This window comes from Sylvia atricapilla, chromosome 8 (genome assembly GCF_009819655.1).
Source record: "Sylvia atricapilla isolate bSylAtr1 chromosome 8, bSylAtr1.pri, whole genome shotgun sequence".
Lineage (NCBI taxonomy): Eukaryota > Metazoa > Chordata > Aves > Passeriformes > Sylviidae > Sylvia > Sylvia atricapilla.
The window spans coordinates 24,388,792-24,407,758 of record NC_089147.1 but is presented as its reverse complement, the minus strand read 5'-3'; the positions used below and the strand labels follow the sequence as shown (position 1 = coordinate 24,407,758).

Genomic DNA, 18,967 nt, shown 5'->3' with positions numbered 1-18,967 from the left:
AGGTAGCTGTATGCTCTGCTTGGGTCTCTGCAGCTGCAGGCTCAGACACACAGCTGATCTTCAGGCTAATGCATCACTGCTCTCATTTTTTAATTTTTGTGGCTCCTGAAGTATATTTAGATATGGCTTATCTAATTTTTTTTTCCTTAAATAATATGTCAGCTCTTCTCCTATGCATATAAATATTTTCTTCTATATTCTAATGTAGTGTGTCTGTACTGAACCTTCAGTTTCCAAGTTTTTTTCACTGACCCACCTGGCACTCTGGTGTATGTTACTGCAGCTTTGTTTCTCTTCCATCTGACACCTTTGCTCTTTCAGCTGTGTCTTGAGTTTACAAAGCAATGAAACAGAAAGTGGAAGGAAAATGTTATTTTGCCCTCATGATGCAGGATGCTGCTGACACACCTCAGGTGGAACATTGGCAGCAAAGGACATTCCTCCTGTGCTGATGGTGGGTGGAGGAGCCCCTCACCACCCCACTCCTCAGACACCCTCTGAAACAGCTTTAGAAGAAGATGACATAAACTTCATTAACTGAGGCAAGTACTTAAATAGGAGTAAAAATAACACCAACATCTGGGAAATTCTGCTGTGCTGTCCACTTGCAAAGGTAACCAGCCCCTCTCTCCCTCTGCCTCCTCCACCTTTGTCAGGAGTCAGATCACAACAGCAGAGAGAAGCATTAGCTGCAAACTGCAAAAGTCACATTTCTGAGCATGGCCCAGAAGGGGGGTTGTACAAATAGGGGCTGGTCACAGCTTTGGGTTTTATTCAGCAGGACCCCACAGGAAGGGCATGTCAGCCAGCTGTCAGGGTACAGTTTGGCTGTCCTCTCTTGTGAATTGTGTGCAGAACCAGATGCAGTTTTATAACTCTGCTTAAGGCGATCTGGGCCTGGATGGTTTCTGGAAAATTATTTCATATTATTGTGAAGAGAAAAAAACATTTCCTTTTATTTTGTCATGAAGGGAATGGTGCTGAAAGGGTGGAGAAGAACAAGATGTAATTGTCTTGCCCAGTGTTCCACACCAGTTTCTGTGCTTTTTGTAAATAACCATCATACAACCCTCCAGTTCACTCCAGCAATGAAACAGCTAAAAGAAATATCAAGCTTTCCTTTTTTGTGTGTGCTCCTTCATCTGTGCACATGAATACTATTTTCCAAAATCCAGGGCATTAAACCACTTTTTCAATTAATTTCAAAACAACAGCCAAAGAAACAGAATGAATAAAGGCACTAGAAAAATGAACCCCTCTGCCTTGACCCAACATGACATAGTGAGCCCCAACAAGCAATTTGTAACAGCAGCTACCCCAGAGATAGCCAATCCACTGGCGATCTCCCATTTGGTGTCTTATGCTTCAAGTCTTCAAGCTCTGTGTGATCCTACTCACTCTGCAGTCAAAGGAAAGCATTTAACTCTCTTGGTGGATGTTTTTTCTTCCATAGATTAAATCTCTGCACCTTTTTTAGCTTCAGTGATTTGGGATTGATGCTTTCAGACAGACAAGACACTCTCACACAGAGGGGAGCATGCCTGCAATCCAAAGGGATGTGGGAACCCAGCTCAGAGCCAGGGCAGCTGTGTCCACTTTTGCCCCTCAAAGATATGTCAGTGACAAGAGCCCAAGAGCTGAAATCATGCCAGGAGGATCCCTGTAGAGGCTGAAGGGACACACCCTGAGCCCCGCTGGGGGCACAGCTACTGCACAAGAGGCACAAACTGGTGATTTTCAACAAACATTGTGCATGCCGACAGTTCAGTTTCTCAGCAACCTGCGCATTTCACTGGTAGGTTGACTGGAAAGGAGGTGGTATTAAGATGTGATCTTAGGCTGGTGATTTACAGGCAGGCAAGCGAAGAGTGTGCCCTTATCTGGAGGAGTTACTTCAGTACAGGGCAAGTCCAGATACTTGTGGACTTGCCCTAGTCTGATATGGATATCAGAGGGAGTTCACCTGCAGGCATCCCAGTACCCAGGTAAGGAAAGCACAAGAAGCAGCATATACGTTCACCATTCCCTGTGACAGCCAGCAGCAGCGACAGCATTGCCACCATCACATCCTCCCGAGCACACCACACTGCCTGGCCTCACCGCCAGCCCACAGCTGGGGCAGGACAGGCAGCAGTGGCCACAACCTGCATGTCACATCACCCCCTGCATGTCACATACACCTGCAGGGCTGACTGCCTGCAGCTCTGGATCCAGCCCTGCCCTCGGAACCTCTCGGCTGCTGGTGCCGAGGCTGCGAGCACACTGCTGCTCCGGAGGTGGTTCTTGGCTTTCAGAGAGCAGATCTGAGCACACTTCCTCCTCACAGGGCACGACAAAACTCTGCCTGCAACCCACTGACCCCAGGGAGCCACAGTCACGACCATATGTTCCAGCAGTGAACTAAATTGCAGCTTTCTCGAGGTTTCTGCTGCGGGGTGGAGGCAGTAGGTATCTCAGGGGGACTGATCTGTGCGGCCTCACGGCGGGAGTCAAGGCAGAGTTCTCTCTCTGGCAGCTCCCTTGCTCTCTAGCTTGACATCACCGGCTGTACACAGAGGAGAGAGGGCGGTGGCAAACAGGGAGCAAGGAGAGAGGCATCCAAGCCAAGGAATATTTTTTCAGGCGGCTTCCAAGCAGGAACTGCTTGACCTGGAGTACGCACACCGTGCCCTACAAAATCTGCCCCTGCTCTCAATGCGAAGTGCTCCATAGAACCAAGAATAATCTCAAAGACCTCTCTTGTCAGTCCCCGGTAACCAAAGCTGCCGACACCCACCCGGGCAGCAATCGGCATTGTTCCCCCACTGCTCAGGGCCAGCCCATTGTTTGCATCCAGCAGTGAGTCAGGGGGCCCAGGGTTAGTGGGTTAACAGCTCTGTAACGTCATGGCCAGCTCGGGGTGGGGACCCGGGCTGCAGCCAGTGTTTGGGTGTAGCTCGGTGCTGGCTCGAGCTGTGACCCTTCCACCCTGTCCAGCCAGCCCTCCCTGCTGCCGCCGCGCACTCCTCCCTTGAGCCGTGCAGTCCCCTACCAAGCAAGAATCAGACCGAAGAATGCAAAACTTGAGCTTCTGCAGTTTAGGCAAGGAAATGTTCTTTTTAAAAAATGCAAAAAAGCGTTTATAGCATCCTGGCAACACCAGCAAAGCATGTGAAAGGCTGCAAGGCTGAGACTGCGTGCTGGCGTTCCCCAGCTTTTAATGTACAGAATCACGCAGCTTTCTCAAAGGACACTTCGCACTTTCTTTGGCCTTGGCAACCATCAAGTTAATAGCAACGCTGCTTCCAAAAATAATAATAATAATAAAAAAATTCTAACCAAACACTGACTTTTGGCAGGGAAGAGAAACCCTAAGATACTGCATCATTTGGAGCATGCACTGTTTAGTACTAATGCAAAATTTATTGCTCTGGCAAAACCTAAACATTAGCAGCTGCTGCCTCCTCCTCGCACTCCTCTGCATCTCCAAGGATGTCGTGTCAGCTGTGCCAGTGGTGGGGTCGGAGCAGCGAGTCCCCCCAGGCCCGCGGAGCCGCGGCCAGGGCTCCTCCTCGGGCCGGTCCCGGCGGGGCAGCTGCCACACATCACTGACAGATCGCCTCGGGCTGGCCCCGGGAGAGACACCAGCGACACGAAAGCCGCTCGGGAGGAAAGTGCAACCAGCTGGGGATGAGGTAGGAGTGGAGGGGGAGAGCGTGAGCAGGAAAACCACAAGACTCTTGTGCCTGCTAAAAATGATTCCTACCTAGTAATTTTAGCAGCTGTTGCGCTCTTCTGCCTACCTTCCTGGATGAATTTTAAGTAGGAGGTGAGTGAAAATGAAAACGGTGACAAAATCTCCCCCTACCCCCTCCGAACCTCTGTATCTGCACATTTTTTACTTCTCCTTGATCCCAACATAAAGACACAGCCAGTTATTTTCCCTAGTTAAATGTTTTTTGTCCTGGCTGGTTAAAAGCAATGAAAATTTCACACCAACGTTTCTAAAGGGTGGCTAAAAATAGTCCTGTCAGGGAAGGATGGAGTGACACAACACCTCTGCTCCACCCCACCACCCCTCAGACCTGCAGGGCCAGGATATGCAAAAAGAGTCACTTTCTAATAAAAAAGAAATGAAGAGAGCCATGAGGCCGTTGCTCCCTCCCACCAGGTGAAGTAAGGTTTCTCTCCAGTATGTGCCAGAGTGGGTGCCAGCAATGCCCTGTCGGCACCCTGCACAGGGAGGTCACTGTGCCTGTCCCCTCACCCTGCAGCTGCTCCCTCACAGGAGCCGTGGCTGTGCTTTGCGAGGATGCGGGAGGACACCTGGAGAAGCCCTCTCGGGTTCTGCGGCTAAGCAGCTGCTCTGCTGAAACACACACACACCAAAACACTCACAGCAAGGGCTGCTGGAAGGGAGCTGACATTTACACACAACCTGAGCTTTAATCCCCAAATATATATATATATATATATATATATATATACACAAATAATGAACACAAGCTAACACCAAGCAAAGTGCATGGAATGCTACCAATCCAAAGGAAGAATTGCCCCCTCAGGGGGGACAGGTAGGCTGGAGCAGCAGTTTTAGACCCTGAAGTTCAGTTACCTGCTCATTTATACTGCTCTTTCCCAGCGCCTTTGGGGTCTGAATTCCTGAAAGATGATGAGGTGTGCTGCTTACTAAGTTATCTTCCATTCTTCTCAAACTCTATCAGTCCCAACAATGACTGAATTTTAGCGATTTGTTCACTCAACCAGCTAATAAATAACAAACACTTTGGAGTCAGCATTATCCTCTGATATGATTGCACTGAACTCAAGCCAAAACCACCAGAAATTTTATTTCTAGCTACGATGAAGGGCATCTTTACCAGTGACAGTTGACAGGTACTGACAGCCTTCTGCAGCAAGGTCCCTCAAATCTTTCTCATTTGGACTTGGAATCTGCAGTCAAATAAGTTTGTCCTCATCCAGATCCCCTGTAACAGCACCAGCTCCCTCTCCTGCCTCAGTTAGCTCTCTTCCTCTTCCAACATCTACAGCTCACAGTGAAGCTCCCCCTGCACCCCATAGCTCTTAAGTCACAGCCTCGTCAGTTCCTGCACCCTTGGCCTGAGCTCTGACAAAAGTGAAAAAAGCACGACTTTGTTCCCATTTGCCTACCAAAGCAGCGAAGCACCTGCCTCTCCAGGAGCAGCCTTTCTGTCCTACAGCTCCCCCCAGCCTTTCTCTCCACCACGCCAGGGCACAAAGAGTGACCTGTGCTGGAGCCACAGCTCCTTCTCTTGGAGTATTTGGGGAGAAGAAAAAACCACTGCTAATATCCATGTGCCTCTGTCTGCCCTCACTTGGCTGACTGCTGGTGGGAAACCAGTTTTGCACACAAGAAGAAAGTGTCCTCTCAAAAGGATGGAGATTAAGAGCTGGGGAGTGAGGCAGGGGTTCAGCCAGCCGGAGGTGTGGCATGGCATGGCACAGCCCTGATGTGGGGCTCCCAGACCTCAGGCAGGGCAAGGGGAAGAAGTTACATGGGAGATGCACTTTTGCCTTCCCAGTGCTGCGGCTCTTTTCTCTTCCATGTCTGGCTGCTCACCCACAGCTAACTCAGGGTGCAGGCTGTGGGTGGCCACAGTGCCCCACGACAGATGTAGGGACCACATGGGGGGAGGAGAGCAAGGAAAAGGCATATCCAGAGCTGTACCGGAAAAATCAGTGCTGGTACTGGAGAAGGAATGTCAAGGCTCAGGACAATTGCTGCCAAGGTTCAGTGTTCAGCTTAACAGTGCAACAAATTGATGTTATGGGCTGTGAAGATCCAGGGCAAAAATTCACCTGTGACCAGCTGGTCCATACAATATTTTTAACAGTCAGACCCAATTAAGAAATCTGCAGTTCAAGATTTGAAAGTTTTTCACTTGAAGGTGAATGGCTTTTTAGCCTGGTTACTTCTAAATTGGGTAGAATGTGCTCGTCCCACTACAGGAGAGAAGCTAGCAGCAGGACATGCAGATTAGCCTTGAAATGTCACATAAAATGATTTGTACTCTCAGTAATTCACTTCTTTGAGGTTCTGATTGTTGATATACTACTATCAGCAGAGTATACATCATTACAAAAGAGAACAACACTTTGTACCTCAAATGTCTTGACTTCAAAGCATTTATACTTTATAAACAAAGAGACATAGCCTCAGTCTAGCACCAAAGAAAGCAATTTATGTAAGCAGAAAGTCTGGAACAAATAATTAAAACATGAGACTAAACAAAAACATTTTTGAGTTTGTTTAAACAACTTTGAAATATAAACTCATTTTTTTCTGTGTATATTTACTTGCACTTTACCTAAGGGCGTGCTTTCTTACTCGTGTTGCATCTGGAAGCACATCAGTGGCAGCCACGTGAAGCTCTCGGCAGGCTTTTCCTGGAGTGCCCCAGCCTCATTCCAGAGGCCGTCGGGATGTGCCCACCTCTCTGCCAGGGTACGAGCCTTCATTCTAAACATCCAGGTGAAAAACGGCAGTAGCACACCTGCCACCCCTCAGCTTTTCTCAGAGCTCCATACTAAGCACCTGTCGCTTCTGTGACCTGTTAGAGTTAAGCAGGATTTCTAAACACCAGCTCCAAAAAAGCTGTTCTGGACAATATACTCAGCGCCAATATCTTCCATCACACCTCACGGCAACGTACAGCTGCAGCTGGGGAAAGGCACTACTTTATCGTCTTGTCATCCCGCAGGAGCAGCAGCAGCCCCTCGGGGGCAGCGGGTGCAGGACAGCCGGCGGCAGCCCTGGCGCCCTCAGGAAGGCGGGGAGCGAGCTGAGGGCGCCGCGGGCAGGCACCGGGCCGCTGCCCCTCAGGCCGGGCCCGCCATTGCCGCGGGCGCCTGGCGCCACCTGCCGGGCAGGGACAGCGACAGCGACAGGGACAGGGACAGGGACAGGGACAGGGACAGGGACAGCGAGGGCTGCCACCGGGGCGGACAGGGACAGCGACAGCGAGGGCTGCCACCGGGGCGGACAGGGACAGGGACAGCGACAGCGACAGGGACAGCGACAGGGACAGCGACAGCGAGGGCTGCCACCGGGCCGGGCAGGGACAGGGACAGCGACAGGGACAGCGACAGGGACAGCGACAGGGACAGGGACAGCGAGGGCTGCCACCGGGGCGGACAGGGACAGGGACAGCGACAGCGAGGGCTGCCACCGGACAGGGACAGCGACAGCGACAGCGAGGGCTGCCACCGGGCCGGGCAGGGACAGCGACAGGGACAGCGACAGCGAGGGCTGTGACCAGGTAGGACAGATACTTTAGCCCAGCAGAGAGAGGCAAAGCAATGCACCATCACCCCGTCTCTCGCTGGCTGTACCTGAATGACACCATGGCTTCTCAACAGGAGCAGATCAGACCCACCACAGAGTCAACTGCATAAAACAGCCCAAGTAATCCCAGGAGGTTTCTGCTTCTCACATTCCTGCTTTTAAGAAAGGAACAGACTTTTTTTTTTTTATGGCGGAAGTGTATTTAATACTTTTCATATACAAATTAAGAGAATGAGCAAAAAATCATTATTGTATCCAAATGAAAAAAAAATCAAACCATCACAATTTAATATTTAAAAAATACTACAGTGATTAAGCAGCTACAGTGGAAAGAATAAAAAGCTTTTCAATTCCATTTTTTTGCAAAATTACATTTTATATACTACCTTGCACTAGCAAGTGCAGCCCTCAGTACAAAAATATCCAGTACAAAATAGTTTTAAACCCACATATTATCATCCTGCAATGAAAATAAATTCACATTTGAAGAAAGCCATCACATTTTTTCTCTTCAGTAATGAGATTATTGCACAAAACAATCATATGCTTTTCTCCACAATCACTGATAGTTTACAGCCTTCGTGCTTCCAAAGGCAACGGTGTGAGGTTCCAACACTTGTTGCTGCTCAAGCATGCCACATAGAACATACATCAGGCTTTAAAAAAATGAAATGTCCTTAGGTGATCAGCTGAATGCTTTCCTTCTCATGCATAAACCCAAAAAATAAAGATTTTTCTGCACTGACTAGGCCTTGTGATTCTGTGGTGACCAATTCTGACTGAAGATAATGATGATGCACAAGAAGAAATCATAATCCAGGTAATATCCAAGTTGGGCTGACTTCACAGGATCAACATGACAAAAAGGCAGTCAAATCTATTTCTCACTCAAGCAAGCTCAATAAACTGATTATATTCTCAAAGTACAAAAATAAGCCATGTATTGAGAACTGAGCTGTATTCCTCACTGAACCAGAGCAGAAGCACACTTTAAGTTCACAGTTCCATAATAAAAAAAGTCCTGAGATGCTTTGGCTGCATTGAGGTGAGGTCTTATTGCCAGGTAGAGCTTCAGTAGTAGCCTAACTTGACCTAAAGCAATTTACTTAACCCAATAGTCGAATTACTCCACTGAAGCAGGTAAGGTAGAGTTTACTTTTAAAAAGTAGTCTGAAACTATAAGAAATACTAAACCAGAATTAATTTTTAAGAAATACACAGTTGCTCATTAAATCTATTGGATAAAATTTAACTGAGACACAAAGAAAATGCCAGTGTTGTTGCAGATAGCCTTGAGAGCACTGGTCAGTAGTATCACTTTAAAATCATGAGACAAACAACAGAATAAGCACTTACTAGCACCAAAGAAAACACAGCATTTCTCAATTTATACCTAACCCCCAACTGCAGAACCCCAGGCCTTCAACTCCACCACCCATTCTAACACCTGAAACATCCAAATACTAAGGACAGTATCAACACTGCAGTCAGGTACACCCTGGGTGACTTCAGCACTTCTTGCAGAACACAAGGGGACTCTACCAGGTGGTGCAGTTGCAACGTGCTTCAGTTATTATCTTAATCAACGTTATTCAATGTAAGTATAAAAGTTGGACCAAGTTAAATATAAACTTCCATAGGTGCTACTCGTGAGATAAGAAATGTTTGTGGGTGTTTTTATGATTCATGTTTCACAGCATCCAAGTTGTCATGAAGGGTAGGGCAAAGGTTAGGACAGCTGGCCACAGTCAGTAATGACAATCTTTTTGGAGGGCTTTCCACTCTTGGAACCAAAGCTCTCGATTTTTTTCACTACATCCATTCCTTCCTTTACATGCCCAAAAACAACGTGCTTTCCATCTAGCCTGTAAAACAAATACACAAAGGCAGTTTTACTCACAACAACATAAAGACAGTGTTAGCAGACCTTCATAGCTCTCACCTGCTGACCAACCCTATGGCAAAGGCCCAGCTGCCCTTGAAGTGACATGAAGCTTTATAACATGACTTTAGCTCTGGACCTCAGGAACATTCTGAGGGACAACAGCCTTGCTGTCACAGCCCTTCCTCCCTCAAGTAACAAAACAAATTTATTTTCCATTGGAATCAAGTAATTTGGAAATAACAAAAATAAAAACAAAGAACCAACCAATTAAACAAAAAAACAATCAGTCTACAAACAACACAAAAAACCACGTAAGAAAACCCCAAACCCTCCAGATTCAGGCATCAATTTATGAGGTTAATCTGCAGGGCTGAGAACCTACCAGTCAGTCTTTGCAGTGCAAATGAAGAACTGTGATCCATTTGTGTTGGGTCCTGCATTGGCCATTGAAAGAACACCTGGAACAGCAGCAGCAGCTTGTTAGACTGGTGTTACAAGTATGCGGCAGAAAAGACAATTTTCCTCTGCACATTCAGACTAAAGATTGACAGAAGATGTGAAGGACTCACAGTATCACCAAATGATTTCTAACTTTTTGCCTTGGACTATTCCCTCCTGCCCAACCTTCCTTGGTTCCAGAGCAACAGTGTTAGCCATGTAATTAGCTGTACACGCCCTGAATGCAATTAACACCAGCTAACCTCTCCTCTGGTTCAACAGCAGCAGTCTCCCAAGACAAGGAAGTAACAATGCAAAAAAGACCATAGAATTCAATCAGATATTCCCCTGTATGGCCGTCGCTTTTTCTGGCTTTAATTTGAGCTTAAAAGGACATACCTATGTTACCTACTAAATAAGAAATCACAGATTGTTTTGTTTTACTTCTGCAGTAATCTTCCAAGTAAAAATTGAAGTCTATGACTTATGAAAGCAGTAATTTGACCTTTGGAGAATTTTTAAGCCCCTTATGGGCTGACATATATTTGTAGAGCAGTCCATACAAATAAGCATATGCCAGGCACAACACATTGTTAAATTTGATACTTCCATAATTACCAAGAGACCTGCAAATCTAAAAAACCTTATTTTTTTAAATACACATCTTCATAAACAATGCTTCATTATAGGTTATAATCATCAGAAGGTAAAAAGGACAGGTTTATTTACCGGGTCCTACATGCTTAAGTATGAAATTTTCATCTGGAAATCTACTGCCATAAATGGATTTTCCACCAGTTCCATTATGATTTGTAAAATCACCACCCTGAAACAGAAACAAATATTAGCTCTACCAGCACACATGACCTATTTTCATATCAAAAAGTGACACTATTGCAAATATACACACTTGCTCTAATTTAGAAGTGACAACATCAACAAATTTTCTTCAGGTTAAAGGTGAGCATGGCTACTCAATTTACAACCATGTAACTAGATGAAAGTACAGTCAGGCTAAAAGTAGATTTCTGCTCCAGATATCGCTGATACTCTCCAACTGTCATCCATAACGTCAACAGCCATCTGTGTTACCAGCCTTTCTCTCAAATGTGATGCAACAAACAGCAGTAATTTTAAGAATCACCTCAAAGGCCTCAAAACCAAATCACTTATGTTCATTACCATAGGCAAGACCTCCCAACTCCCTTTTCCCCCTCCTTTCTTCCAACAGATATAAACACTGGCCAGGATCTCCACTGTCACTCTTTCCTATTTCTAGGTTTTGTTGTTTGTTACACCAGAGCTATGTTAAGCTTAAGTTAGCTGACTCCATGTTGATTGCCAGAAGAGATGTGACCAGGCTGAACCCAAAAAAACAGTTCAAATAAAAAACGCAGCCACAGTGACTCGTGAAGGTGGCTCCGAGCCACTGCTCCCAGCACATGCCATCTCCTCTGCAGGAGTGACACTATCTGTGCTGGAGAGAACTCACACCCAACAGGTCCTGCATGTGACCTGCAGCTTCCCCTTGTCACCCTGAGTAACCTCCTACAGGCAGTGTCACAGCTACTCCTACGCAGCCCCAGAACTATGTGCTGCCTGTCATGTGGAGACATGGAATTGCCGAGTCCCGGATATGATGGCCTTCAATTAGGCCATACCAACTGCCTGAATCACATTAACAATCCATCTCAACAAGTCCAGAAGTCTGTCTTCTCTCACTTGGAAATTGCTGAAACCTGTGACAGTATTTCCACTTCAGCAATGACCTCTGAGTAATTCTAAACATCAATTCATTATCTCACTGTACCACAGAATCAACCACCTAGTATCCTGATTTCCAGTCCATCTTGGGGGACAAAGCAGGGCAGGCAACCAGAACAGACTTACACAGAACTTCACAAATTTGTGACAGAATTCAACGTAGTGTTTGTATTTTTTTTTTCATAACTATGTATTTCTGATCCCAGAAAGACTTCTAAACTCTATCCCTCCGTCAGTATCACAAACCCTTAGTTTACACCTGAAAGGCAGAAAAATAGGTTCTTTATAGCACACATGTCCTCTTTTTGTCTTCTTAGAAACAGGTCATACAACTAGGGCCTCTTGTTCCAACAGATGTGTTTTTTGCTTAAAAAAATAATTGAGGATGGGAGACCATCAGTTATCAGCTAATAAATAAAGCATGCTTACTTATAACCTTCAAACTTTCTTAAAATTTTCTTAGTTTTTTTTACAAAGCCATTCTACAATGTTGTTGAAATGCAACTCTTTTTAAGGTAAGAGAGAATGACCAGGGCTCCAGTGCACTACAGCAGCTCTGTCCTGCACATCTGCCAAGCACAGTAGAAAAAGAGGCTTTCAAAAAGGTTTGTTGTTGTCATTTTAGTTGCTGCTGTTTAAGGCAAAAAACCACTGATAAGCATGGGCTCTTACTGAGAATTTCAAAAGATCTGTTCTTTAAACCAAAACAAAATCCATCTCAGGTGTATCATCCCAAAAATCAACCCCAACCGACCCTTTTGGTCTCCTCATCCCCTCCATATTAACAGAGACACTAAAAAAAAAAAATCTAAAACACATTGTCTACTGTGAACAGATTATTCTACTGGGAATAAGGAATGGACACGTTTGCTTAGATCACTTTGAACAATAAGGTGATTGTCATTCTAACCACAACTGCTTCTCCCAGGCAAGTGCCATTTTGTCAACTCTGCCCCACACTAAAGCACACTGCTATACTACAGCAGAAAGCCTTCAGACAGGCTTTGCTTGAACATAATTTACATTTATTTGTACAAAAGATGAGCTAAGCAACAGCCACTGCAAAGAGATCAGAAACGTAAATCATGCTGTGACTTCTTTGTTGTTTCATTAGCGAAGTTTAGAGCAGAGCCATTTCAAATATTACTACTAGTCTGTTTCTACAAATATGTAAATAATATAAAAATCAATTTAATAACAACATTAAAAAAAAAACCAACCCAACATTACCTGGCACATAAATGAAGGAATCACTCTGTGAAAAGTGGATCCTTTATACCCGAATCCTTTCTCACCAGTACAAAGAGCTCTGAAGTTTTCTGTGGAAACAAAGCATAAAGTAGTATATTCTATAGCATATGTGGCAATACAAACACAATTAGATTAACCATGTCCCCAGATCATACACTTCAAAAACTTTATTGTATCTTTAAAGTATTATCAATCTATTCATTATTTTCATACTTAAAAAACCCTCTATTATAAAGCCAAGAAAAGAAAGCTTATTTAGCCTCAGGATGGGGAACAAACATAAGCCTTTTCCATCTCATCTCCCTTTTATTTTTCTGTGACTCCAGTTCCCTGGCTTCTCCCACCTTTGCCTGCAGTCACAGGTTTCATTTCCTGACTTTTACTGCCTTGGTTTTTTAGGGCAGTTGTGAGGATTATGTCTTTTTTTTTAAGGATATTTGTCTACTAGGAACTAAGATGAGGAAGGAAACAAAATGATAAACCACAAGAACTTTCTAAAATGAATGCACTAGTGAGCCAGCAATCCATAAAATGAAACCCCACATACTCTTTGGAAACTCTGAGAAAGACCATCCCTTAGATTTGCCCTTCCCTGTCTTCTCTGGGGTTGGATTTTAATGCCAGCTAGTGTGGTTTTAAACATATTTATTCACCACTGTTAACCCAATATATGAACTGCACTATACTGGTGCAATTTGCCAAATGAAACTATTTGGAAAAATAATAAATTCCATCTCCTCACTAACACTTCTGGTCATATTTCTCCATATAACAAATGGGAATGGAACATGAAAAATTAGTTGTAAAGGCTAAAAGAACCTTCTCATTCCTGCCATTCACAATCTATAACTTAAGTATTTAAGTATGATATTCTGAAGATGCTGCCTCACCTGCTGTCTTTGGGACCACGTCAGCTTTCAGCTGTTAAAGAAAAATAAACAGACAAATTCATAAGTCAGCCTTGTCAAATGTACATAGAAAAACATTTACATGGGAGACTGCTATAACCGAACCCTCTTCCCAAAGTGGTGAGTTATCTGCAATCACAAGCCATCCAAAATTCCATTAATAACTTAAAACTTTTCAAGCATTTGGCCAGCAATGAAAAATATCCCCTCAGTGCAACTTTTAGCCAGATAATGAAGAGCCACTTGGGCAGCGTCTAGTAATTTCATTGATCAATCCCTAATTGAGCAGTAACTAGGAAGAATCTTCACTATGGACCCCAAGGATCAGAGTTTGAATACAACTAGAGAGAGTCCAAAGTCCTGCCCCAGACCCCGCACAAAACCAGCTGTTGGAAACAACAGAAAAGGCAAAGGCAACAGAAGAGCAGAAACTGTATATCGAAAGCAACTTATGATGTTATATACACATTTGCAATCAATGAAAACTTCTGATTTTGATTTTGTACATCTGATTTTGATTAATGTACATCTTTTTATTAATCTAAAAAAGAGACATAGAAGTGGCCATACCAGTCAGACCAAAGTTTTACCTAGCTGGACATCCTGACAGTGACCAACAGTAGACACCTAGAAATAGCACAGCGCAGCAAGAATTTAATGTTCCTTCCCTAGGCTACTCTTCTCAGATGGCTAAAATCCGCAGCTGAAGATGACCACAGCCTAGCCAAAGATTTAAGGTGATGCTGCAATGCATCCAGATTTTCTGTAAACTTGGCACACTAAAAAATTTTAGCACAGAAATTAAATGCTACCACAAGAAATACAGGAACATTAATGCTAGATTTTTTTATAATACCATCCAGAGTTTTCATTAATGAATAAAGAATTACTTAATGAAGAGCAATATTTTTGCCTATGACTACCTGAAATGCTACCTCCTGAGAGCACAAGAAGTGGAAGAGTCCAACTGATTCATATGCTAACACTTTCAATGAATAAAAATACACTGGGCTCTAGTCTCAAAGAAACCTCTTTTAGAGAGAACTCTTATGAACAACATTTTAAAAAAAATTCTACAAATACAGACCCAAGGAGGGTGCTGGAGGCAGAAGGCCACACTGACTTCCCTCCGCAGGCAGCATTTCCTCAGAGCTTCATTCCCTCTGGTGTGCGCGGTTCTGGAACACAGCCCTCACTTTTTCCTATACAAAACGCATCTATCTGAGGCACATCCCGGCCCTAAGGTCGCATGTACACGGTGCTTACAGCGCTTTTTTAAGAACGGAGACTACAGAAGTTTTCCTCCTCAGGCCTTTACATGGCCGAGTGTTTCAGATTCGGGATTCTTAAGGATGGAGCCAGCTGGTACCCGGCTCCCGAGCCTGCTGCCGTCCAGCAGCGTGGTGCCTTGGCTGCACGTGGAACGGGAGGCAGCGCCTCAGGGAACCGGCACCCCTGGGATTCAACAGAATCACACAACGAGCGCCAGCAAAACGCAGGACGAAGCCGGAGGGGCGGGTGAGGGGCTCCATGAGCCGGCAGCCCCCGGCGGGAAGGGTGACACCCCAGTGCCGCTGGGACCCCGCTCGCCCTCTCAGCGGTACGCGGCAGCAGTAAGTTCATTCTCTTTCAGTATTTCTGCTTACACACTAGGCAAGTGCCCTTTCTTCGCGGGTCCCAGGCGCACCAGGGCCGTGCCCTCCCTGCCGGCCGTGGGGTGGCTTTACGGGCCGGCTCAGGTGGGCGCTCCCGCGGCTCGGCGAGAGCAGCGCCGGCTGCAGCCCCGCTCGCCCCCGCTGGAGGGGCCGTGCCTCCGCCCTCTCGCACCGGGCTGTGCCCTCGCCGCGGGCCCCGCAGCCGCCCGCCCTGACCTTGCCTGCTCTCCGGCCGCCATGCCCGGGGCCAGGCCGCCCTCCCCGGGGCCAGGCCGCCCTCGGCTCGGCAGCACCGTCCCCTGGGCCCCTCGCCGGGCGAGCTGCCCGCAGCCCTCGCGCCCCTACCTCCAGCACGACGCGTCCCAGCGGCTGGTTGTCGGCGTCCACGTCCAAGTACACCACAGGGTTCTGCGAGCCGGCGCCGGCCCCGCTGCAGCCGCGGGCACCGGCCGCCCACATGCAGGCGAGCCCCGGCGGCGGCAGCAGGTCCCCGGGCGGGCGAAGCAGGCGGCGGGCGGCGCTGAGCGCCAGCATCCCGCGGACAGGCAGAGCGGGCGCCGCGACAGACACGGAAACACGCGGACAGACACAAGGACGCGCCGCCGCTGCCCCGCGGCCTTTATGGGCTCCGCCGCGGCGCCGCAGCGCCCGCTGGCGGCAGCGACAGCAGCAGCACCGTCGGGCGAGATGGCGCCCTGGGGCTGCCGAGCGGGCTGAACGCGGGGCCCGGGCGGGACGGGGCGGGGCCCGGGCGGGACGGGGCGGGCTGAACGCGGGGCCCGGGCGGGACGGGGCGGGCTGAACGCGGGGCCCGGGCGGGCTGAACGCGGGGCCCGGGCGGGACGGGGCGGGCTGAAGGCGGGGCCGGGGCGGGACGGGGCGGGCTGAACGCGGGACGGAGAGGGCTGAACGCGGGGCCCGGGCGGGGCGGGCTGAACGCGGGGCCCGGGCGGGACGGAGAGGGCTGAACGCGGGGCCCGGGCGGGACGGAGAGGGCTGAACGCGGGGCCCGGGCGGGGCGGGCTGAACGCGGGGCCCGGGCGGGACGGAGAGGGCTGAACGCGGGGCCCGGGCGGGGCGGGCTGAACGCGGGGCCGGGGCGGGCTGAACGCGGGGCCGGGGCGGGACGGGGCGGGCTGAATGCGGGGCCTGGGCGGGACGGAGAGGGCTGAACGCCGGGCCCGGGCGGGACGGAACGGGCGGAGGCGGGCAGCGGGCGGCCAGCACAGCCCGTGCTCCCCTCGGCAGCGGGACCAGCCCGCCCCGGCTGCCCTCAGTGCTACCCTCTCCCCGCCCATCATTGCACAGCGGTTGTTTGGGGAGGAGCTCGTTTGTCGTTTGCGTGTGGGGTATTTTAGGGTTTTTTGCACATTTCCTTTCCTCACAGCCCCTTTACTCCAGGGACCAAGAGAGACGGGGAGGTTTCTAAAATACCATCATTCCACACCACGCCCCAGGAGAGCACCTTGGCGGGGAAGGCGGCGGCGCAGGTGTCACAGGTGCGGGATAATTGGGATCGGGGCACACGGGAGTCACGGCTGCCCGTCACCGGCAGCACCCGGCAGTTTCGGCACTGACGCGTCTCGGAACGGGCGGGTGTCCCTGAGTCACCCCGCAACACGGGCAGCCCCCGGCCCTGCCCTCGGCATCGCTCCAGGGCCCAAACCTGCCCCAGCGATTACAAAAGTGAGTATCAGCAGTCCAGGTTTAATATAGTGAAATATCGTTCATGTTTTATATGAAAATAACAACACATATAATTTTAAGTTTTTCTACCTTGGTAACTTAGAGGAAAGTACTTAGTACACACGTCATATTTAGATATTACTTTGAATTCTCCAGTTTCCATCCTGATTCCATACTTCCAAAAGTTATTCAAATTCTTAATGCCATATCTTAAAAAAAATCAAGCATGATTTTAAGTTTCCACATTTCTTGTATTATAGTTATTCTAACGAAGGTTACAGTAACGCAATCATGTAATACAGTATAACAGAATCATACAAAGACAGCCCCTATGTGAGGAATAGTAAACTTTCCATCTTACCTGAGTTCTTTGTGTCAAGCAGCTTCATCAGTGACATTCACTGAATCAACAGAAAGCTGTCAATCAAGGTACTGCCACGACCACAAAGGTCAGGGCAGAACTATAACATGCAATTACAAACAACTGAGAAATCCTGGATGAACACCATTTTTCAGGTACACACTCCAGAGAGACCCTTAACTGCTGATGCTGTAGGGATGACTCTAGCAGGTACCATGCTCTTTAACTACAGAACCATATGAAGCTATGTCAAAAGGTCCATCTTGTCCTGAAGGCCCAAAGAAATGCCTAAGGAGGAGTGAAAATGGGGGAAGGATGTATAATAGGCCAGTATGCTTTCAACCTGCTATGCTTTCACTCCAGAGAACTTCCTGAGCGACTTTGGTATGTAGCCATCTTTTTTGTTTGTTTTTGTTCCTCCCTGTACTTATCCATTTATTGGACCGGTTTTAAATCAGCAGCTTCCTTGGTGATGAACTGGAAGCTGCCCTTCCACAGGCCTGCTGCCCAGAGCATCAAGAATCTGCTTGAGTATTGCTTCAATTGCCTCCATCAATGTGCCTTACTTCTTGTGCTGAGGAGACAAATTGTTTGGTATCTATCTTTGTCATCCAGACCTACTGCTCTTCTCTCATTTCAAGACTGAAGAGTCACAGCCAACTCACTGATTACTTATAACAAAGCTCTTCCATGTCTTTGGATCACCTTTATTATCCTTCTCCAAGCTGTTCCACTTCTACAGGTTTTTGGGATAAGAGGATCTTCACACAGTATTCAAGATAAGGATGAACAATGACTTACTTTGTGCATACAGTGCCATGCTGGTATTTTCTGTTTCTTTACCAATAATCTAAAGGTGATTTTTTTTTTTTAATAAGAGCTAAATCAGTACTTCTATCTAGCTTATCATATCTTCTCAACTTCAAGTCCATTTTTGGTAAATTTTGACTTGTGTTAATTTAATAACCAATAGTGACCATTAAAAACCTCACACTCCTTTTTGATGATGTTTTAATGGCAGTAGCCACTAGAAGCTCAAATCAAAATTAAATGTTCTGTTTATACCTATAACAATGGACAGTTCTGGCCCTGAAAGGTTTAATATTTAATAAACAAGACAAAAGATGAGCAAAAGAAAATAGCATCGTGTTTCGCATCTAGGAAACACAAATGAAATGGCTTTGAACTGTTTTGCTCAGAATAGTTCACAGACATCTTTGGTAGAGCAAACAGTGGATTTTTTCCCTCATTTGCAGGCCTTGGTGAGAAGACAAAACAGCAGTGAATTTTTTATTTGAGAATATGGACTGAATTATTATCTCTAGGTTTATGCAATGGAGCTACTAAATCACTTGTTATGGTCTACTCCTACAGAGTCAGATGAATTACAGCTCATGCAGACAGCTTGACTAGGATCTTGTGAATTACAGAGGTCACTTCCAAGAAGGACAGAAAAAGGTCTCCAAAAACTGTCAAAGGCTACTATATCACTGCCAATGAGGCTTAGAGCTAGCTCAGCAAACTCTGATTTTAGGTTTTTAGGGGACCTTTGAACACATTCATTTGTAGAAATGTTCATCGTTTAAACTCTGCAACATGTGGCAGGGAGAGAAGAACATTGATCTGGAAAACGAGTGCACCCCACACTAAACTAGATAGGGAACAGGTGCAGACAAAAGTCAAAAGAGGTGCTTCAGCAGAGCACATGGATAT

The 18,967-nt window shown here is 47.0% G+C and overlaps 2 protein-coding genes across 2 annotated transcripts; one reads left to right on the top strand and one right to left on the bottom strand.

Annotated features, from left to right (window-relative positions):
• The first annotated feature begins 6,444 nt into the window (after positions 1-6,444).
• LOC136364571 (octapeptide-repeat protein T2-like) lies at positions 6,445-7,276 on the top strand. The gene is made up of 2 exons (XM_066324522.1): positions 6,445-6,466; positions 6,723-7,276. Exons 1-2 carry the CDS (start codon positions 6,445-6,447, stop codon positions 7,274-7,276), a joined length of 576 nt encoding a protein of 191 aa, XP_066180619.1.
• A 1,560-nt stretch (positions 7,277-8,836) lies between these two features.
• PPIF (peptidylprolyl isomerase F) lies at positions 8,837-15,816 on the bottom strand. The gene is made up of 6 exons (XM_066324096.1): positions 15,553-15,816; positions 13,535-13,565; positions 12,624-12,712; positions 10,359-10,455; positions 9,574-9,649; positions 8,837-9,171 (listed from the first exon to the last, which is right to left on the bottom strand). The coding sequence occupies exons 1-6, from the start codon at positions 15,739-15,741 to the stop codon at positions 9,036-9,038; spliced, it is 618 nt and encodes a 205-aa protein (XP_066180193.1). The 5' UTR covers positions 15,742-15,816; the 3' UTR covers positions 8,837-9,035.
• Positions 15,817-18,967: the final 3,151 nt, after the last annotated feature.